Genomic DNA, 24054 nt, shown 5'->3' on the forward strand with positions numbered 1-24054 from the left:
ACTACAAACTCTGCCTCACGGGTGATTTCATAAATATTAGTTCTTATTTTTGTTTGTTTGTTTGTTTGTTTGGTCTGGGACAACTGAAATCTTCCAGTAACCTACATGGCTCAGTAGGATAAATAAACTTGGCTCAGGATAAGTGAACTGGACAGCTTTAACAAAGAATGGGGATCTCATTTTCATACACTGTTTCCTTTCTGCAATTCATTGCCAAAATTCTGAGACTATTGTCTAAATTCTGACTTTTTGTTCTTTAGATCAGAAAAAAAAAACCTAGGTTATTTTTAAGATCTCTATTTGTATGATGCAGACTAGATCCTTGCCTCAAAATAAATAAAATGGGAAAAACACCCATTCCGTTAGCTTCTAATGCTGTTCAGAATCTCCTTCACACAATGCGCCTTTCTTAACCATCTCCTTATTTACCTTAGAGTTAAAAATTACATCAGCTTAAAAGAACAGCATGAATTTGTCAGAAATCTCTTTAAGGCAGCCTTCACGTCCTTGTTCCTCAGGCTGTAGATCATAGGATTCAGCATGGGTATCACTAGTGTATAAAACACAGAAGCCATTTTATCAGCACCCATAGAGTGGTTAGTTTGAGGCTGCAAATACATGAACAGCAGAGTTCCATAGAAGACTGACACAGCTGTCATATGGGAAGCGCATGTGGAGAAGGCTCTTTTTCTTCCTTCTGATGAACGTATCCTTAGAATGGACAGAACAATGTTGAAATAAGATGCTACAACGGTAATTATAGAAAACACCAAATTTGTAGATGCAGATACAAATACTACTGTTTCTGGAAAGGAAGTATCAGAGCAAGACAATGCTATCAGAGGGATGATATCACAGTAAAAATGATTGATTACATTGGAAGAGCAATAAGACATAGAAAATACAGAAGACGAAGCCACAAAAGCTGTGGAAAAGCTGTAGAGGTATGTGAGGGAAACTAGCAGAAAGCAGATCCGCCGAGATACAACTGCCATGTAGAGCAGAGGGTTACAAATGGCCACATAGCGGTCATAGGCCATCACAGCTAAAATGAAAATTTCAGCTACAATGAAAACCAAGAACATGCCTAGTTGGGTGGCACATTCATAGAAGGAGGTGGTGTGTTTCTTTACTAAGAAATTGATCAGCATTTTAGGGGCAATGACAGTTGAATTGCCAAGATTGATGATAGCCAAGTGCCTGAGGAAGAAATACATGGGGGTCTGAAGCTGAGAGTCCACACTGGTGAGGGTGATGATGCTTAGGTTCCCTGTCACGGTCAGTCCATAGATGACCAGGAAGACAAAGAAGAGTGGGATCTGGAGGTCTGGGCGTTCTGAGACTCCTGTGAGAATAAATTCAATGACTCGGGTGAAATTTTCATGAGCCATGATAGAGTTTGGAGAGTCATCTGTTCGAGCAAGAAAGGATAAATGGTTACAGTTTTTAAAAATTGTATTTCCTAGGATTGCCATTTGGAGAAGGCAATTGCAACCCACTCCAGTACTCTTGCCTGGAAAATCCCATGGATGGAGGAGCCTGGTAGGCTGCAGTCCATGGGGTCGCTCAGAGTCAGACACGACTGAGCGACTTCACTTTCACTTTTCTCTTTCATGAATTGGAGGAGGAAATGGCAACCCACTGCAGTGTTCTTGCCTGGAGAACCCCACGGACGGCAGGGCCTGGTGGGCTGCCGTCTATGGGATTGCACAGTCGGACATGACTGAAGCGACTTAGCAGCAGCAGCAGGATTGCCATTAGATGGCACAGGCAATGCCTAGGGTGAGATTTCCTGGAATCATGCTTCCAAATTATACCAGCTCCTCTATTTCTGCTGAAATTTAGTGTCTTGCTGGCTGCGTACACTTTTTAAATGGCAAAAATAAAAATTTTAAAGGAACCACTTTAAATCACAAATATTGTACCCACCCTCTAAATTTCTCTTTCAAAGTTCCACATTTTATTATTTGCCAGTGTCAATAATACTTTGCCATTCTACGCACTCCTACTTCCTTAGGTCAAGCTTTAATTAACGGTGTCATTGACAACTGTATCATTTTGATCTCCATGTCATGATTCTCTCAGTTTGGCTGATAGACAAATAACAGTCTTTAATACTTTTTGAATAGTCAAATTTGTAATCTGAGATTATTTTTAGAATTAATTGAAGAATAAGCTTTATCCTCATATTCAGTGCATTTGACATTCAGGGTCTGTATCGCCTTTCTACTCACATCACCTCACTCAGCATACACTCAGCCCTACAATTTTTTCTCTTGCCCTCTGTGTCCTTGCTGACATTCAAAAATACCAGTTGAACTAAGAGCAACCTAGAAAATAAACATTTCTTCCTAGGTTTTATTTCCTTATTAAGATACTACAGAGTTTCTGTCTTGTTAAATCAAGAAACTGCTGCTGCTGCTGCTAAGTCGCTTCACTCGTGTCAGACTCTGTGCGACCCACCAGGCTCCCCTGTTCCTGGGATTCTCCAGGCAAGAGCACTGGAGTGGGTTGCCATTTCCTTCTCCAATGTATGAAAGTGAAATTTTAAAGTGAAGTCGCTCAGTCGTGTCTGACTCTTTGCAACCCCATGGACTTTAGCCTGCCAGGCTCCTTTGCCCATGGGATTCTCCAGGCAAGAGTACTGGAGTGGGGTGCCATTGCCTTCTCTGAAATCAAGAAACTAGTCTGATGCGAAAATGAGTTTAAGGATGGAAGGTGACGCTGGGCTTTGTGGAGCCAGTTCTACTGCTTTTTCCTAGATGACACTGTCTGCTGTTTCTCTATTGTGTCCCACTCGGCTTTCAGGCCCTTTCCTCTTTCACAGAGAAGAACCATGTATTGCCTGGTCTGCTATCATGGGTTTTCTTGTAGAATGTGAGACACACGGACTTAGGCAAAGGAATTCAGACATCTGCTACCAATATTACCAGTTTGAAGTCTTCAGTTCTGCGAAGGATTAGTCTAGCATTTATTGAGGGTATCTTCATTTTCAGTGTCTTTTATTATTTTCTTCTAAATTTCCAGGTTATTTTACCTTACCCATTCATTTTTAATTTTAATTTTCTCCTTAAGAATATATAACATGAGATCTGTTCCATTAAAAGATTTAAGGTTGAATAGACTAGCATTCTTAATTATAGGCACAATGCTGCTCCTCTCTAGAACTTATTCATCTTCTATTACTGAAATTTGATATCTGTTGATTAGCAATTCCTCATATGGTCCAACTTACAACTTCTGGGTACTTATCAAAAAGAATTGCTATAAGAATCTTAAGGAGATAGTGATACTCTGCCCATTCTTCTTATTTTGCAAAGGATATCTTTGGCCACTTTTGACCATTCTGATGCAACATTTATATGCTTCTATTTAGGGCTAATCATTAGAGCACACAGGATATAAAAAATGTGCAAAGATATAACTGATATTTCAATCTTCAGACCTGGTGATAAGAATTAGGAACTACTTGAGGTTCATGGCTTTCTCCTTAACTCTTAAAAAAGTATTCTATTCATTTACTCATTTACTCAATCAGTTAGTAAAGTCATTCCTGAAAGAAAAAAAAAGTAAGCAACCATTAGGGGAAACTAAAAATTCTCCAAGTTCATGTGTGGGAATTGATTCTCTTATAGAAGAATATACATATCCTTGTATTAAGATTATTTTCAGTTTATAAAATGTTTCATGGGTAATACATATCTTAAAGTATTTTTCAAATATTGCATTGGATATATTTATAGAAAATTCAAATATTATATGAGACAAGTACTAAGAAGTATTTGTCATTGATCTGAAATTTAAATGCAACTGAATATCTTATATTTTATCTGGAAATTCTAATCATACTGGATTTTAGTAGATTAGATTGCTCATGATTTTTTCAGATATATCTTACTCCCTCTGCACTTAAAATATCCACATCTGACTTTCAGCTTTCATAAATAAAATAGATATATGACTTCTAGTCAATTCATAGGTAATGCCCTGACACTACCACAGTATTCCAGGCAAACAATTTAACAACAACAAAAAATAATAATAATGGCGTTTTTGTGGTTAAAGAATATCTGTCAGTGTCTATAAAAGTGTTCATAGTCAGAATCTAAGAAATTACCAATGTCAAGGTGATAATCAAAATCAACAATTTCTGTCTACTCACGTTAATGAAGAATTGGATTTTCTCCTCTCAAATTTCTCTGACTTTTCTTTGAGTAGGGAGAATTTATGCTTTTCATATCTTGTTGTGATGTTTCCTGAGAAAGTATTACTAGCATGTGAGTTATTCAAATGATTTCTCTTAAATCTAAAGAGAGATTTAAAAATGATTGCTTGCATGCCTACCTATCCTCAGGGATATCTGGCCTAGTCTCTAGTGAACAATTGTAAGGAATAATTTAAAGAAAGGAAGAAATCAGCATAATGATCTTTACAGTTCCACGGAGACCCACATGACAAAAGTACTCAATCACTGACACAGAGTCAATGATCAGAACAACAATGAAAAAGACTAACGTGCTTTATTGCAGCAAAATTGGAACAGTTTCAATAGTCATGATAGAATTGCAAATTAATCACCACCATTGTATATCATTTATTTAAGTTTATTATTCCAGTAAAAATATGTTATAGGTGCTGCATTAAAAATATACCATTTAACCTAAATGAGGTGTATATTACTATTCCCAGATTCAGAGGACACTAATCTCAGATAAACTATGTGATTTGACCAAAGATGTGTAATTGATGACTACAAGATTTGAAATTAAAGCCTTGTCTTTAAATGAGTGATATACATGCATTTTCTTTTCATATGACAAACACATAACAATTATTGTAGTGCAATGTGTTGCAATAATAGTTGTCTAAATCGTAGTGTTTCCTGAGCTGAGATCTACCACTTTTGCATGATGTTCACATAGTCTCATAGAAGATAAAATCTAAAATAAGGAAATACATTACCTCTCATAACATTTAGCCTATGTTCTCTTCTTCTATGAATTCCTTTTGCTTTAGAATTAAGGAAAATTTGCATACAGTAAAAGACGGCATTAAATTGTACAAATGGGTAAGTTTTGGAAAATGTGCCATTTGTTCCTAATACCTGAATCTAGATAACATTTCAACACCACAGACATTTCCATGATACTTTATAACCCCCGCTTCTTGGCTACTCCCATCATAAAGGCAATTTCCCTCATACCTTAACTTCCAAAGGGTGCTCTGGTTTCTATCCCTAATCTCATTTTCCCTGTTCCTGAATTTCACATAAGTGAAACCACACAATAAATATTCTTAGTCTGTATCTTGCGTTCAGCTTAATTGTTTTGAAATTCAGCTGTGCTGAGTTTATATGGATACATATAGTCCTCTGCATACATATATCCCATCTTACTTCTTCTCTTACCAATAGATATTTGAGTTTTGGTTTATTATAAAATTTCTTGTATAAACACCCTTATAAAAGCATAGGTGTGTATATATGTATTATTTTTACTAGTTATAGATCTAAGAGGTAAATCAGTTCAGTTCAGTTCAGTCACTCAGTCGTGTCCGACTCTTTGCAACCCCATGAATCGCAGCACGCCAGGCCTCCCTGTCCATCACCAACTCCCGGAGTTCACTCAGACTCACGTCCATCGAGTCAGTGATGCCATCCAGCCATCTCATCCTCTGTCGTCCCCTTCTCCTCCTGCCCCCAATCCCTCCCAGTATCAGAGTCTTTTCCAATGAGTCAACTCTTCGCATGAGGTGGCCAAAATACTGGAGTTTCAGCTTTAGCATCATTCTTTCCAAAGAAATCCCAGGGCTGATCTCCTTCAGAATAGACTGGTTGGATCTCCTTGCAGTCCAAGGGACTCTCAAGGGCCTTCTCCAACACCACAGTTCAAAAGCATCAATTCTTCAGTGCTCAGCTTTCTTCACAGTCCAACTCTCACATCCATACATGAGAAAAACCATAGCCTTGACTAGACGGACCTTTGCTGCCAAGTAATGTCTCTGCTTTTGAATATGCTATCTAGGTTGGTCATAACTTTCCTTTCAAGGAGTAAGCGTCTTTTAATTTCATGGCTGCAGTCACCATCTGCAGTGATTTTGGAGCCCCCCAAAAATAAAGTCTGACACTGTTTCCACTGTTCCCCATCTATTTCCCATGAAGTGATGGGACCAGATGCCATTACTGTAACATAAACATCTGCATTCTTAACTCTATAAGAACCTGCTAACTTTCCGAACTTATGGTAACATTTTACATTACCAAAGCCATGTATGAGAATTCTATTTGCCCCATTGCCTTGGCAATATTTGATGTAGACATTTTAAAAATAACTTATAAATGGAATTGGTATAAAATAATCTCATTGTGAGTTGAATTTTCATTTACTTGGTGGCTAGTGAAAGTTGACACTTTTCTATGTACTTGGTTATTCATATACCCACCTCTTACAGTTCTAAAATTTGCCCATTTTAATTGTTTTCTTCTTTTTATTGATTTTTTGAATACTAAAAGTTTGCTAGATAAAACTACTTTTTCAGATTTTTTTTTTCCTAGACTCTCTTGCTTCTGATGTTTCTGTTTAGTTCTGTCTCAAGTTGCTACAGTGATACAGCTCAGAGTTGTGTGGCCAGTAGGAAGGGCAGAAAACCCCCTCCCACCAAAAAGTTCCAAACAAAGCAGTTTTGGATACAGGAGATGAAGTGGGTAGGAGAGGCCATAAAACTGATAAAACTGCAAGCCAAGGCACTTAGAGAAACATTCTGAAGACAGGAAAGGAAGCAGGAAAACTAGAACTCTCTCTCTGTCATCACTTCAAAAGAAAGAAAGAAAAGAAAGTGAAGTCACTCAGTTTCTCCAACTCTTTGCGATCCTAGGGACTGTAGCCTACCAGGCTCCGCCATCCATGGGATTCTCCAGGCAAGAGGACTGGAGTGGGTTGCCATTTCCTTCTCCAGGGGATCTGCCTGACCCAGAGATCGAACCTGGGTCTTCCGCATTCCAGGCAGACACTTTACCCTCTGAGACACCAGGGAAGTCCCAAGAATACTGGAGTGGATTGCTCTGTCCTCCTTCAGGGGATCTTCCCAACCCAGGGATCAAACTCGGATGTCTCACATTGCAGGCAGATTTTTTTTTTTTCACTTTTTATTTTTAAAATTTATTTTATTTTATTTTTTAACTTTACAATATTGTATTGGTTTTGCCATATATTCTTTACCATCTGAGCCACCAAGGAAGCCCTATCACTTCAAACATCACTCTAATTTTGTTGCATTGAATATACTGGTGTGTTAGGAAATCTGGAGTCTATTTTGGACATGGTGACACTCTGCTCTGAAGATATCTGAATATTGTCATCTTCTTAAGTGAGTTGATTTTATTTTTTCTTTTTTAAAATTAATAAGGTTTGTGTTAAACTACAGACTCTGCCTCATGGATGATTTCATAAATACTAGTTCATATTTTAGCATTTAGTCTGGGGGTACTGGAATTGTCCCCCACAGCCACATGCATCAGGATAAGTGAACTGGAAAATTCATACAAAGAATAAGGATTTGACTTTCATTGGCTCTTTTTTTTTCTTCAATTCAGCCCCCAAATTCTGTGACTATTGACTCAAACATTTTTATTCTTTAGATCAGAAAACCTGGGTTGTATTCAAGATTTCTATTTGAATGGTGCAAACTAGGACCTTTCCTCAAAATAGAAATTGCAAAATGGGAAAATAACCTATTCGTTTGGCTTTTAATGCTGGAAGAATCTCCTCCACCCAATGGCAGCCTATCTTAACCATCTCTTCATTGACCTATAGAGTTCAAAAAGACATCAACAGCACGGATTTGTCAGAAATCTCTTCAAGGCAGCCTTCACGTCCTTGTTCCTCAGGCTGTAGATCAAGGGGTTCAGCATGGGAATCACCAGTGTATAAAACACTGAAGCCATTTTATCAGTTTCTAATGAATGGTTATTTCGAGGCTGCAAATACATGAAAAGCAGAGTTCCATAGAAGACTGACACTGCTGTCATATGTGAAGCGCATGTGGAGAAGGCTCTTTTCCTTCCTTCCGATGAGCGTATCCTTAGAATGGACACAATGATGTTGAAATAAGATGCTACAACTACAGTTATGGAAAACATCAAGTTTGTAGATGCAGATATGAAGACTACTGTTTCTGGAAAGGAAGTATCAGAGCAGGACAATGCTAAGAGAGGGACAATATCACAGTAAAAATGATTGATTACATTGAAAGAGCAATAAGCCATTGAAAATACAGAAAAGGAAGTCACAATCGATGTGGAAAAGCTATAGAGGTATGTGAGGGAAACTAGCAGAAAGCAAACCTGTCGAGACACCACCACCATGTAGAGCAGGGGGTTACAAATGGCCACATAGCGGTCATAGGCCATCACAGCTAAAACGAAAATTTCAGCTACAATAAAAACCAAGAACCCGCCTAGCTGAATGGCACATTCATAGAAGGAGGTGGTGTGTTTCTTTACTAAGAAGTTGATCAGCATTTTAGGGGCAATGACAGTTGAATTGCCAAGATTGATGATGGCCAAGTGCCTGAGGAAGAAATACATGGGGGTCTGAAGCTGAGAGTCCACACTGGTGAGGGTGATGATGCTTAGGTTTCCTGTCACGGTCAGTCCATAGATGACCAGGAAGACAAAGAAGAGTGGGATCTGGAGGTCTGGACGTTCTGAGACTCCTATGAGAATAAACTCAGTGACTCGGGTGAAATTTCCATTAGCCATGTAACAGTTTGGAAATTAATCTATTTGGGGAAGAAAATAAAATGTGGGTACAAACTTCCAAGTAATTATTTTTATGGATTGTCATTAGATGACAAGGGCAATTCTTGGGGTGGGGTTTCCTGAAATCATGTTTCCAAATTACATCAGCTCCTCTACTTCTGCTGAACTCTAGTGTGCTCCAGCTTATATAGCTTTCCTAAATGGAAAAAAAATAAATGTGAAAAAGCAACCACTGTAAAGCGCAAACATTGTACCCATCCTCTAATTTTCTCTGTCAGAGTTCCACATTGTTTTTTGTTTTTTTTTTCTTTGCTAATTTTCATGATATTTGCCATCCTAAGCATCCCCTCACCTACCTCCTGAGGTCAAGCTTGCATTAACACTGTCATGGACTATTGTATCCTTCTGGTCTCCATGTCATGATTCATATTAGCTGATAGGCAGATAGCAGTCATTAAAACTTTGGGGTAGCATGTAATCTGAGATATTTTTAGGATAATTGAAAAAAAGCTTTAGCCTTGTTTTCAATGCATTCCACAATCAGATACATATCATTTTTTCTATTCATATCACATCAGACCAGGCTTTTTGAACTCTAAATTTTCATCTCAGTCTTTCTGTTTCCCTGCTGACATTCAAAAGGACCAGTTGCACTAAGAGCACACAACCTAGAATGTAAACCTTTTATTCTTACTGTTATTCTCTCTTATGCTGCAGAGGTTCTGGTTTATCAAACCAGGAATCTAGTCCAATCCAAGGAGTGGGGTTAAGAAAGAAAGGCAATCCTGAAGGTTGCTGAGCCAGTTCTATTCCTCTTTCCTGGATAGTATTTTCTGCTGTTTCTCTGGGCTTCCGTGGTGGCCCAGGTGGTAAAGAATCTGCATGCAATGCAGGAGACCCAGGTTCTATCCCTGGAAGATCCCCTGGAGAAGGAGATGGCTGTTTCTCTACCGAGTCCGACTCTGCTTTCAGGCTCCTCCCTCACACACAGATAAGGACCAGGTGTTGCCTGGTCTGCTCTCATGGGTTTCACTGGACAAAGAGAGACACATTGGATTAAGCAAAGGAATTCAGATTTCTAGTATCAGTCCTACAACTCTGAAGTCTTCAGCTGTGCTGCTGCTGCTGCTGTGCTTTCAGTTGTGTCCGACTCTGTGCGACCCCATAGATGGTAGCCCACCAGGCTCCCCAGTCCCTGGGATTCTCCAGGCAAGAACACTGGAGTGGGTTGCCATTTCCGTCTCCAATGCATGAAAGTGAAAAGTGAAAGTGAAGTTGGTCAGTCGTGTCTGACTCTTAGTGACCCCATGGACTGCAGTGCACCAGGCTCCTCCGTCCATGGGATTTTCCAGGCAAGAGATTTTGATATTTGGCAAATCTAATACAGTTATGTAAAGTTTAAAAATAAAATAAAATTAAAAAAAAAAAAAAAAAGGAAAAAAAAAAAAAAAAAGAGTACTGGAGTGGGGGTGCCACTGCCTTCTCAGTCAGCTGTGCTAGGATTATTCAAATACTTACTGAGGGTATCTCCATGTTCAGTGTCAGTAATTATCTCTTTCTGAAATTTCAGATTCTTTTACCTTGCCCATTCTTTTTTTAATTTTGATTTTAATTTTCTGCTTTAAGAATATATAGCATGTGATCTGCCCCATTAAATGATTTATGGGTCAATTGTACAGTATTGTTAATTAAAGTTACTATATTATACAGTGGATCTCTATATCTTATTCAATCTTAGGTAAATGAAACTATGTTTGTTGATTAGCAATTCCCCATGTAATTCAACTTACAACTTCTGGTTATTTATCCAAAAGAACTGCTTCAGTATCTTAAATAGATAGGGATACCCTGCCGATTCTTCTTATTTGGGAAAAGGTATTTCTGGTCATTTTTTTAAATATCCTACTGCAACATTTTATATCCTTCCATTGAGCACTAATATTTAGAGTAGACAGAATACAAAAAGTATGCAGTGGGAAGACTGACTTTTCAATCTTCAGTCCTGGTGATAGCAGTTAGGAGTTATGTGGGGTTCATGACTTTCTTATAGCTTTTAATAAATCATTATACTTTTTTACCAGTCTACTCACTAAGTTTGTAAAATCCTTTCTGAAAAACAAACAAACAAGTGCTAAGAAACCAGCAAGAAAAACAAACAAGTAAAAATTATCCAAGTTTATGCATGGGAGTTATTTTTATACTGAAGAATATGCATATCTATATACTAAAATTATTTGGGGTCTTCCCTGGTGGTTCAGCTGGTAGAGAATTCCCCTGAAATGTGGGAGACCTGGGTTCAATCCCTGGGTTGGGAAGATCCCCTGGAGATGGGAATAGCTACTCACTCTGTTATACCCACAATATTCTGGCCTGGAGAATTCAGTCCATGGGGTCACAAAGAGTTGGACACGACTGAGCAACTTTCACTTCACTTCACTTCAGAGTCAATGTGGCAGATTCATTTTGATATATGGCAAAACCAATACAATATTGTAAAGTTAAAAAATAAAATAAAAGTAAAAAAAAATATTTTAGGTATATACAGTGTTTCATGAATAATATGTAGATTATTATTTTTCAAATATTGCATTGGGTATATTTACATAAAACAAATATTATATTAAATAAATACTAAAAAGTATTTGTTACTGATCTGAAATTTAAATGCCACTGAGCAGCCTGTATTTTATCTGGAAATCCTAACATAAATGGATTCTCTTAGATTAAATTGCTGATGATTATTTTCAGGTGCCTGTAACTTCTTCACTTGCAATCCAAATACCACTTTTGACTTTCACAAATCGAAGGATAAATGACATGTAGTCAAGTCATATGATTAATGCCTTTAAAACTACCATTCTATTCCAGGGAAACCAGTTAGCAAAGGAAATAATGAAATGTTTGTGGTGTAAAGAATAAGCAGTCAGTGACCATGATAGTGTCCTTGGTCAAAATCTAAGAATCAAGGAAAATTACCAACACCAGAGTTGTTATCAAAATCAATATTTTTTATGTGCTCACCTTTATGAAGAACTGGATTTTCTGCTCTTCTGTTCTCCTGATATTTCTTTGGGTAGAGAGAATATATGCTTTTCCTTTTTCTTTGTAATGTCCCTGAGGAAGTAGTATGGAATTTAAATCATCTGAGAGATTTAAAAAAGAAATTGCCTGTGGTGCCTGCTAATTCTCCAGGATATTTTGCATATTCTCTAGTGGAAAAATTATAAGGAATAATTTAAGGAAAGGAAGAAAGCAGCATAAATGATCTGTAGAGTTCCATGGAGACCTACATGTCATAAAGTACTTACTCACAGAGTCAGTGATTTAAATAACAATAAAAGCATTACTGTATGAGTTCTATTTCAGCAAAACTGGAACAGTTCGAAAAGTCATGATAAAACTGTAAATGAATCATCATCACTGCATATAGTTTTTTTTTTTTTAATTTTTCTAGTAAAATAAATAGTAGGCCCTGGGTTAAAAGTATAGCATTTGACCTATATGATATAGATATTACTATCCCCACATTCAGAGGGCTCCGAGTTAAGACAAAGTATTTCATTTGATCAAAAACGTGTAATTGGTGACTAGAAGATTTGCAATTAAAACCTTATCTTTGAGTGATATACATACATTGGCCTTTAATACAACAAACACATAATTCTTGCTGTGAAATGTGTTACAATAGTCTAAATGGTAGTGTTTTCTGAGCTATCTCATCATTCTTGCATAATGTTCAGCACAACTTCGTAGATATTAAAATATAACAGAAGATAATATATTCCCTCTCATAACATTTAGCCATGCTCTCTTCCTCTATTAATTCCTCATGCAGAATTGAGGGGAATTCGATATAGTTAAAGATGGATCTAAAATGTAAAAATGGGTATGTTTTGATAAATGTGCCATTTGATCCTAATACCTAATCAAGATATAGAACATTATCAACACCAAAAATGGTCCCTGATATTTTAAATGCCCCCAGAATATCCCTACACCCTAGGCTACTCCCATTATAATGATGAACAACATCCCCCAACTTCTACTTATTGCTGCTATAAGCTTATTTTCCCTGTTTCTGAATTTCATATAAGTGGAATCACACAATAAATAGTCTCAAATAAGCAGTCTTTCACTCAGCATAATGATATTGAAATTTATTTGTGCTGCATTTATACAGATACATAATAATTGACTACATGCATATATCCCATCTTTAACCGTCCTCTTGTTGATGGGTATTTGAATTTTGGCTTGTTGTAATAAGTCTAGTGTTAACACTCCTATATAACCATATATGTGCATATATGTGGGGCTTCCCGGGTGTAAAGAACCCGCCTGCCAATGAAGGAGACATGAGATGAGATGCAGTTTCCATCCCTGGTTGGAAAGATCCTCTGGAAGAGGGCATGCAACCAGCTCCAGTATTCTTGCCTAGTGAATTCCATGGACAGAGGAGTCCACAGTGTCGCAAAGAGTCGGGTGCAACTAAAGTGACTTAGCATGCATGTATATAGAGGTATTAATTTCCCTAGCAATAGATCTATGAGAGAAGTTACTGGAACATAGATTACTATATATTTAACTTTATAACAAACTGCAGATTTCTATGCTAACTGTTGCATTTTCATTACCTAAAAGCATGTATGAGAATTCATACTTTCCCCACATACTTGCCAATATTTGAAGTCAAAATTAAAAAAAAAAGATTTATAAATTGAAACTGGGATAAAAAATAATACTGTGAATTTGATTTTCACTTACTTGATTAATTATACTGAACAATTTTCTATATACTTATTGTTCATTCATTTATCTCCATCATAAATGTCTAAATTTTGTTCATTTTAATTGATTTTTCTTTTCATTGATTTTTAGAATTTTTATAATTTTGATAGATAAAATTATTTTTTCAAATTTTATTTGAGAAGTTTTACTTTTTGATTTTTCTCTTTAGCACTTTGACCCACGATCTTGCAGTTTTACAAAGAAGAGTTTTGCTACCACTGAAGAAGACAGAACAGTCTCTCCCACCAAAGAGTTCTATGTGTACAAAACAGATTGGGATGAAGATGACGAAGTGGGTAGGAGAGGACATAAAGCTGAAAAATTCCCAACCTAAGATACACAGACTGACACTGAAGCCTAAGAAGGGAGCAGGAGAACACAGAATCACTCTCTGTTGTCACTTCAAGGATTATGCTAATTTTCTTGAAAACATTGATGTTCAGGGGACTTGGGGTCTACGTTGGACATGGGGACATCATATTGTGAACATTTCTAAATATTGTTATAATCTTAAGAGAGTTTATTTTATTTGTTCCTTTCCTTTTTTATTTTAGAAAAAATTAACAAGGTTGTGTCAGACAACAAACTCTGTCTCATGAGTGGTTACATAAATATGTCTTTATATTTTTAGCCTTGTCTGGGATTCTTGGGTAGTTCAGTGGTAAAGAATGCACCTGCAGGAGACTCAGGAGACATGGGTTTTATCCCTGGATCAGGAAGATCTCCTGGAGGAAGAAATGGCAACCCATTTGAATATTCTTGCCTGGACAATTCAATGGACAGAGGAGCCTGGTGGGCTAAAGTCCATGGGGTCTCAAAGTGTCAGACATGACTGGGCACATGCACGCACACACACACACACAACCTTTCCTGGGATACTGAAATCTCCACACCTACGTGCCTCAAGACCAGTGAATTGCACAGATTTTGTACAAATAATGTGTATCTGACTTTCACTAGCTGTTTATCCCCAACATTTCTGTGGCTGTTGTCTCAAATTTTTCACTTTTTAGATTAGAAAAAAGGGCTTGTATTTAAGATTTCTGTTTGAAAGATGTGGACTAGGACCTTGTCTCAAAACAGAAATTGTAAAATCGGAAAATCATCCATTCCTTTAGCTTCTAATGTTGTTCAGACTATATTCCACACAGTGGTAGCCTATCTTAACCATCTCTTCAGTGACCTATAGAGTTCTAACACTACATTAATAATTGGTCAGAAATTTCCTCAAGGCAGCCTTCACTTCCTTGTTCCTCAGGCTGTAAATCATGGGATTCAGCATGGGAATCACCAGTGTATAAAACATGGAGGCCAATTTATCAGTATCCAGTGAATGGTTATTTCGAGGCTGCAAATACATGAAAAGCAGAGTTCCATAGAAGACTGACACTGCTGTCATATGTGAAGCGCATGTGGAGAAGGCTCTTTTCCTTCCTTCTGATGAACGTATCCTTAGAATGGACACAATGATGTTGAAATAAGATGCTACAACTACAGTTATGGAAATCATCAAGTTTGTAGATGCAGATATGAAGACTACTGTTTCTGGAAAGGAAGCATCAGAGCAAGACAATGCTAACAGAGGGACAGTATCACAGTAAAAATGATTGATTACATTGGAAGAGCAATAAGACATAGAGAATACACAACATGAAACTACAACAGCTGTGGAAAAGCTATAAGGTGTGTGAGGGAAACTAGCAGAAAGCAGGCCTGTCGAGACACCACCGCCATGTAGAGCAGGGGGTTACAAATGGCCACATAGTGGTCATAGGCCATCACAGCTAACATGAAAATTTCAGCTACAATGAAAACCAAGAACCCTCCTAGTTGGGTGGCACATTCATAGAAGGAGGTGGTATGCTTCTTTACTAAAAAGTTGATCAGCATTTTAGGGGCAATGACAGTTGAATTGCCAAGATTAATGATAGCCAAGTGCCTGAGGAAGAAATACATGGGGGTCTGAAGTCGAGAGTCCACACTGGTGAGAGTGATGATGCTTAGGTTCCCTATCATAGTCAGTCCATAGATGACCAGGAAGACAAAGAAGAGTGGGATCTGGAGGTCTGGACGTTCTGAGACTCCTGTGAGAATAAACTCAGTGACTCGGGTGAAATTTCCATTAGCCATGTATGAGTTTGGAAAGTCATCTATATGGAAGAAAAAGAGACTTGGTTAGAAATTAAGGAATTATCTTCTAGGACTGTCAATAGATGGCAAAAGCATCCCTTGGATGAGATTTCCTCAAAGAATTTATTGAACTCATGTTTCTAGGTATTAAATCATATTTGAAATCATCTATTAAAAAGAATATTCAAGTGTAGCAAATTAAATAGATGATCCAACATTATGAATATTTCAAAGATCCAATCCATTGAATTTTATTAAGTTATGGATATCTTATTAGCTTGAAAATATTTAAAGCCATGATTCATACCATGACATCATATTGGTATCTTTTGCACTGAGTGTGAGAAACTCTTGAGTAATTGTATGCATCCAAATAATTCAATGTTCCTTGTAATCTCTAATTTGAAAATATTTGCTTCTTCTGAAAAATGCATGATCTAGTCATTTTTAAATATTATTTAGTTGCTAAATCATGTCCAACTCTTTTTTTGTGACCCCATGGACTGTAGATTGTCAGGCTCCTCTGTCCCTGTGATTTTCCAGGCAAGAATACTAGTGTGGGTTGCTATTTCTTCCTCCAGAGGATCTTCCTGATCCACAGATCAAACCAACTTCTCCAGCTTTGGCAGGTGGATTCTTCACCACTGTACCACTGATCCAATCACCATTCTGCCCTCTTTTCTTTATTCCATCCTTGTACTAACATTTAGTCAATGTAGACTGAAATTGCAAATTCTGTCATTTTTACACTTTTGATAATTTTTAGCTGTAATAATGCTAAACATTTTATTTTCATAAGGCTTCTCTGAAAATTACATTGTATATAGTTGCCAAAGAATCAGCATGGAATTATGATATAATATTTTCCTAGAAATATCTGCTTGAAGGATAGCTTCCTGTTACTAAATAAGCCAATTATAGTCCCTTCTCACTTTTAGTTGAGCTCAGTAATGGTCTGTGGTCTTAAATATTCTATCACAGTCTCTTATATGAAAAGGTAAAATTTAGATCCAAAGAATCAACACTATTTCATCATTTAACATAAGATCTACCGTTTAATGAAAATTTAATTATGTATATGTATAAAATAATCATAATAAAATGGGCAAGATGATACTTTTGGGAATGGTGGATATGTTTACAGCATAGATTTTTGGTAACTGTATCACTAATATATACTTATCTTCAAATTCATCAAATTGTATGCATTAACCACATACAGCTCTTTTATGTCAAACATAACTCAGTAAAGTGATTTTTAAGATATGTATCATAATTGCCTGACCAATAAAAGTTATTGATATCTCTTCTTCTAAAGAAGAGATTTGATATCTCTTCTCCTAAAGACGATTAAAAAAAAAATTCTGCAATGAAATAAAAAATGAAGCGGTGATATAAAACAAATGAAGAAATAAAGTGGTAATAACACCAAACAGTTTTGAGTATTTGATATTAGTCGTTTCTGACTCCAAATCATTCTTTCTCTTAACACTTTAGTCATACTAGAAGGCTGAGTGTCCAAGAATTGACGCTTTCAAACTGCGGTGCTGGAGAAACTTGTAAGAGTCCCTTGGACAGCAATGAGATCAAACCAGTCGATCTTAAAAGAAATCAACTCTGAATATTCATTGAAAGGGCTGATGCTGAAGCTCCAATACTTTGGCCATCTGATGCAAAGAGATGACTCATTGGTAAAGAACCTGACACTGGGAAAGATTTAGGGAAGGGGGAGGAGGGAGTGACAGAGGATGAGATGGTTGGATGGCATCACTGACACAATGGACATGAGTTTAAGCAAATTCTGGGAGATAGTGAAGGAGAGGGAAGCATGACATGCTGCAGTTCATGGGGTCACAAAGAGCTGGACAACAACAATATAATCTTATTTGTTTCCTACTTGTGCCAAGAGATATCAAAGTTTCAGTTACTTTATTTGCCCCTTACCTCTGGACCTGGTTGGCTGGTTGGTTGGTTTAGTCATTACGTTGTGTCCGACTCTTGTGACCCCATGGACTTTAGCTTGCCAGGCTCCTTTGCCCATGGGATTCTCCAGGCAAGAATACTGGAGTGGGTTGCCATTTCCATCTCCAGGGGATCTTCCTGATCCAGGAATCAAACCTGGGTCTCCTGCATTTCAGGCAGATCCTTTACCAACTGAACTATGAGGGGAGCCTATATATATGTAAAGGAGGTTTATTTTGAGGAGTTTAGTTCACTATTTATGGAGGCTGAGAAATTCCACAATCTCCTGCCTACAAGGTATAAAGCCAGGAAAGCCAGTGGTATAATTCAGTCCCAGTCTGAAGTCCTGTGTGCCTCTGGACCTACTATTCCAATAGTGAGAAAGAAACACAGGGCTAGAATAAAAAACATAAACAAGATAACTGTAGATTGTTTTACATTCCATAAGTAAACTAAACAAAAATGATTTATCAAGATAACCTGGGAGAATTACTTCTTAGATGTTGTTAAGAGAATTCCTTTCTGTGGGTGAAATTTCAACTAAAACCTAAAGAATGAGAAGTAATCAAGTACTGAATAAATCACAGGAAGAATATCCCAGGATTCCAGGCATCTTTAAGAGATACATTCACAATTATAAGAATAGTGTATTTCCTAAAGATGCTGTCCTTTGCCCAAAAACAAAAAAAAATCTTTTTTGTTTTTGTTTGTTTGTGTCATGGGAACTTAATAGAGGCTAGTGTTTCCTTTAAGGCCAGAGTCACTGAATAATAGTGAGTATTAGTAAAATCAGATAATGTAGGTCACAATAAATATTTGGATTTTTTTCTAAGTAAATTGTAAAACACTGATAGGTTTTTGGGTAGGTGGGTAACAAGGTCTTCTTTACATTTATATAAAAAAAGATTAATCTTGCAGTTACAAAGATAATGAATTATATGATTGGAAAGGGGTAGAAATTATAGGTTGGAAGGGGGTAGAAAATATATGTGGGAAGGGAGTAGAAAATTGAAGAGGGGCATAAAATTTTAGCAATTAGCTAAGCAGTATTACAGGATTTCTGGCAGAAGATAATGAGCCAAAGTAGAAAACTTGGCAATAGAGAGAAGAGGTAAATTTAACAATTGGAAGAAGAAAAAAGATAATATCTGTGATATAATTTGTGCTACATTGGGAACAGGAAAGGGATTTGATTTAGGTCATACCTGAATGGCCTAGTGGTATTCTCTACTTTCTTCAACTTAAGTCTGAATTTGGCAATAAGGAGCTCATGATCTGAGCCACAGTCAGCTCCAGGTCTTCTTTGTGCTGACTGTATAGAGCTTCTCCATCTTTGGCTGCAAAGAATATAATCAATCTGATTTCAGTGTTAGCCATCTGGTGATGTCCACGTGTAGAGTCTTCTTGTGTGTTGTTGGAAGAGGGTGTTTGCAATAAGCAGTGCATTCTCTTGGCAAAACTCTATTAGCCTTTGCTCTTCTTCATTCTGTACTCAAAGGTCAAATTTGCCTGTTACTCCAAATGTTTCTTGACTTCCTACTTTTTCATTCCAGTCCCCTATAATAAAAAGCACATCTTTTTTTGGGTGTTAGTTATAAAAGGTTTTGTAGGTCTTCATAGAACCATTCAAATTCAGCTTCTTCAGCATTACTGGTTGGGGCATAGACTTGGATTACCTTGATATTGAATGGTTTGCCTTAGAAATGAACAGAGATCATTCTGTCATTTTTGAGATTGCATCCAGGTACTGCATTTTGGACTCTTTTGTTGACTATGATGGCTACTCCATTTCCTCTAAGGGATTCTTGCCCACAGTAGTGGATATAACGGTCATCTGAGTTAAATTCACCCATTTTAGTCCATTTCACTTCACTCATTGCTAAAACGTCGACTTTCACTCTTGCCATCTCCTGCTTGACCACTTCCAATTTGCCTTGATTCATGGACCTAACATTCCAAATTCCTATGCAATATTGCTCTTTACAGCATCAGGCTTTGCTTCTATCACCTGTCACATCCACAACTGGTTATTGTTTTTGCTTTGGCTCCATCCCTTCATTCTTTTTGGAGTTATTTCTCCACTGATCTCCAGTAGCATATTGGGCATTTACTGACTTGGGGCGTTCATCTTTTAGTGTCCTATCTTTTTGCCTTTTCATACTGTTTATGTGGTTCTCAAGGCAAGAATACTGAAGCAGTTTGCCATTCCCTTCTCCAGTGGACCACATTTTGTCAGAACTCTCCACCATGACCCGTTTGTCTTGGGTGGCCCTATAGGGCATAGCTCATTGTTTCATTGAGTTAGACAAGGCTGTGGTTCATGTGATTAGATTGGTTAGTTTTCTGTGATTGTGGTTTTCAGCCTGTCTGCCCTCTGATGGGGAAGGATAAGAGGTTTATGGAGGCTTTCCTGATGGGAAAGAATGACTGAGGGGAAAACTGAGTCTTGTTCTGATGGGTGGGGCCAGGCTCAGTAAATCTTTAATCCAATTTTCTGTTTATGGGTAGAGGTGTGTTCCCTCCCTGCTATTTACCTGGGGCCAAACTGTGGTGCAGGTAATAAAGATAGTGGTGACCTCCTTCAAAAGATCCCATGCAGACACTGCTACACTCAGTGCCCCGAGTCCTGCAGCTGCCACCACCAACCCATGCCTCTGCTGGAGACTCCTGGACACTCACAGGTAAGTCTGGGTCAGTCTCTTGTGGGATCACTGCTCCTTTCTCCTGGGTCCTGGTGGACAAGGTTCTGTTTGTGCCCACCATGAGTCTTTTTCCCAGTCCTGTGTAAGTTCTGGCAGCTCTCTGATAGGGTTACTGGCGACCTCCTCCAAGAGGGCTTATGCCATACCTTAATCTGCTGCACCCAGAGTCCCTGTCCCTGCGGCAGTCCACTGCTGACCCTTACCTCCACAGGAGACACTTAAACACAGTTCTGTCTCAGTCTCTGTGGGGTCTTTGGGTCCTGGTGCACACAAGGTTTGTTTGAGCCCTCTGAGCATCTCTGGAGGAAATGGAGTTTGATTCTAAACCTGAATTTGCACCTCCCCCCATCTTTCTGGAGTTTCTCTGACCTTGGATGTGGGGTATGTCCTCACGGCTGCTCCATGCCATACAGCCGCCATTCCAGTGCTGCAGCTAGAAAGTTCAAAAGTACCTGAACCGTGTACTTCCAGATGTTCAAGTTGGTTTTAGTAAAGACAGAAACCAGAGATCAAATTGCCAACATCCCCTGGATTATCAAAAAAGCAAGAGAGTTCCAGAAAAAAATATTTACTTCTGCTTTATTGCCTATGCCAAAGCCTTTTACTGTGTGGATTACAACAAACTGGAAAATTCAAATACCAGACCATCTGACCTGCCTCTTGAGAAATCTGTATGCTTAAAGTATTAAATACTTCAAGAAATTAAAATACCAGACCATCTGACCTGCCTCTTGAGAAATCGGCATGCAGGTCAGAAAGGAACAGTTAAACTGGACGTGGAACAACAGACTGATTCCACACAGGAAAAGGAGTACATCAAGGTTGTATATTGTCACTCTGCTTATTTAACTTAGGTGCAGAGTACATCATGATAAACGCTGGGCTGGATGAAACTGGAACTAAGATTGCCAGGAGAAATATCAATAACCTCAGACATACAGATGACACCACCGTAATGGCAGAAAGTGAAAAGAACTAAAGAGCCTCTTGATAAAGTGAAAGAGGAGAGTGAAAAAGTTGGCTTAAAGCTCAACATTCAGAAAAATAAGATCATGGCATATGGTCCCATCAGTTCGGTTCAGTTCAGTTCACTCTCTCAGTCGTGTCCGACTCTGTGACCCCATGAATCACAGCATGCCAGGCCTCCCTGTCCATCACCAACTACCGGAGTTCACTCAAACTCATGTCCATCGAATCAGTGATGCCATCCAACCATCTCATCCTCTGTCATCCCCTTCTCCTCCTGCCCCTATCACTCCCAGCATCAGAGTCTTTCCCAAAGAGTTAACTCTTCACATGAGGTGGCCAAAGTATTGGAGTTTCAGCTTTAGCATCAGTCCTTCCAATGAACACCTAGGACTGATCTCCTTTAGAATGGACTAGTTGGATCTCCTTGCAGTCCAAGGGACTCTCAAGAGTTTCTCCAACACAACAGTTCAAAAGCATCAATTCTTCAGTGCTCAGCTTTCTTCACACTCCAACTTTCACATCCATACATGACCATAGTAAAAACCATAGCCTTGACTAGATGAGCCTTGATTGGCAACATAATGTCTCTGCTTTTGAATATGCTATCTGGGTTGGTCATAACTTTCCTGCCAAGGAGTAAGCGTCTTTTAATTTTATGGTTGCAATCACCATCTGCAGTGATTTTGGAGCCCCCAAAAATAAAGTCTGACACTGTTTCCACTGTTTCTCCATCTATTTCCCATGAAGTGATGGGACCAGATGCCATGATCTTCGTTTTCTGAATGTTGAGCTTTAAGCCAACTTTTCACTCTCCTCTTTCACTTTCATCAAGAGGCTTTTTAGTTCCTCTTCACTTTCTGACATAAGGGTGGTGTTATCTGCATATCTGAGGTTATTGATATTTCTCCCAGCAATTTTGATTCCAGCTTGTGCTTCCTCCAGACCAGCATTTCTCATGATGTACTCTGCATATAAGTTAAATAAGCAGGGTGACAATATGCAGCCTTGACATACTCCTTTTCCTATTTGGAACCAGTCTGTTTTTCCATGTCCATTTCTAACTGTTGTTTCCTGACCTGCATATAGGTTTCTAAAGAGGCAGGTCAGGTGGTCTGGTAGTCCCATCTCTTTCAGAATTTTCCACAGTTTATTGTGATCCACACACTCAAATGCTTTAGCATAGTCAAGAAAGCAGAAACAGATGTTTTTCTGGAACTCTCTTGCTTTTTCGATGATCCAGTGGATGTTGGCAATTTGATCTCTGGTTCCTCTGCCTTTCCTAAAACCAGCTTGAACATCAGGAAGTTCACGGTTCACATATTGCTGAAGCCTGGCTTGGAGAATTTTGAGCATTACTTTACTAGCGTGTGAGATGAGTGCAATTGTGCAGTAGTTTGAGCATTCTTTGGCATTGCCTTTCTTTGGGATTGGAATGAAAACTGACCTTTTCCAGGCCTGTGGACACTGCTGAGTTTTCCAAATTTGCTGGCATATTGAATGTAGCACTTTCACAGCATCATCTTTCAGGATTGGAATAGCTCAACTGGAATTCCATCACCTCCACTAGCTTTGTTCGTAGTGATGCTTTCTAAGGCCCACTTGACTTCATATTCCAGAATGTCTGGCTCTAGGTGAGTGTGGTCACACCATCGTGATTATCTGGGTTGTGAAGATCTTTTTTGTACAATTTTTCTGTGTATTCTTGCTACTTTTTCTTAATATCTTCTGCTTTTTTTAGGTCCATACCATTTCTGTCCTTTACGGAGCCCATCTTTGCATGAAATGTTCCCTTGGAATCTCTGATTTTCTTGAAGATATCTCTAGTCTTTCCCATTCTATTGTTTTCTTCTATTTCTTTGCATTGATCTCTGAGGAAGGCTTTCTTTTTGCTCCTTGTTATTCTTTGGAACTCTGCATTCAGATGCTTATATCTTTCCTTTTCTCCTTTCCTTTTCACTTCTCTTCTTTCACAGCTATTTGTAAGGCCTCCCCAGACAGTCATTTTGCTTTTTTGCATTTCTTTTCCATGGCTATGGTCTTGATCTCTGTCTCCTGTAAAATGTCATGAATCTCTGTCCATAGTTCATCAGCCACTCTATCAATCAGATCTAGTCCCTTAAATCTATTTCTCACTTTCCACTGTAAAATCATAGGGAATTTGGTTTAGGCCATACCTGAATGGTCTAGTGTTTTCCCTACTTTCTTCAATTTAAGTCTGAGTTTGGCAATAAGGAGTTCATGATCTGAGCCCCAGTCAGCTCCCGGTCCTGTTTTTGCTGACTGTGTAGAGCTTCTCTATCTTTGGCTGCAAAGAATATAATCAATCTGATTTCGGTGTTGACCATCTGGTGATGTCCATGTGTAGAGTCATCTCTTGCATTGTTGGAAGAGGGTGTTTTCTATGACCAGTGCGTTCTCTTGGCAAAACTCAATTAGTGTTTTTCCTGCTTCATTCCGTATTCCAAGGCCAAATTTTCCTGTTATCCCAGGTGTTTCTTGACTTTCTACTTTTGCATTCCAGTTGCAAATAGATGGGGAAACAGTAGAATTAGTGACTGACTATTTTTTTGAGCTCCAAAGTCACTGCAGATGGTGATAGCAGCCATGAAATTAAAAGACTCTTACTCCTTGGAAGGAAAGTTATGACCAACCTAGACAGCATATTAAAAAGCAGAGACATTATTTTGCCAACAAAAGTCCGTCTAGTCAAGGTTACAGTTTTTCCAGTAGTTATGCATGGATATG

General features: G+C 38.2%; 2 protein-coding genes and 1 pseudogene across 2 annotated transcripts; all 3 read right to left on the bottom strand.

Annotated features, from left to right (window-relative positions):
- Positions 1-443: 443 nt before the first annotated feature.
- On the bottom strand, positions 444-1391 carry LOC102410405 (olfactory receptor 8J3-like). Its single transcript, XM_025265845.3, has one exon. The coding sequence runs from the start codon at positions 1389-1391 to the stop codon at positions 444-446; it is 948 nt and encodes a 315-aa protein (XP_025121630.3).
- A 6434-nt stretch (positions 1392-7825) lies between these two features.
- Positions 7826-8758, bottom strand: LOC112579599 (olfactory receptor 8J3-like). Its single transcript, XM_025266313.3, has one exon. It carries the CDS (start codon positions 8756-8758, stop codon positions 7826-7828), a length of 933 nt encoding a protein of 310 aa, XP_025122098.3.
- Positions 8759-14750: 5992 nt separating this feature from the next.
- On the bottom strand, positions 14751-15684 carry LOC102398913 (annotated as a pseudogene).
- Positions 15685-24054: the final 8370 nt, after the last annotated feature.

The sequence above is a fragment of the Bubalus bubalis genome, chromosome 16, assembly GCF_019923935.1.
Source record: "Bubalus bubalis isolate 160015118507 breed Murrah chromosome 16, NDDB_SH_1, whole genome shotgun sequence".
NCBI classification, from domain to species: Eukaryota; Metazoa; Chordata; class Mammalia; order Artiodactyla; family Bovidae; genus Bubalus; species Bubalus bubalis.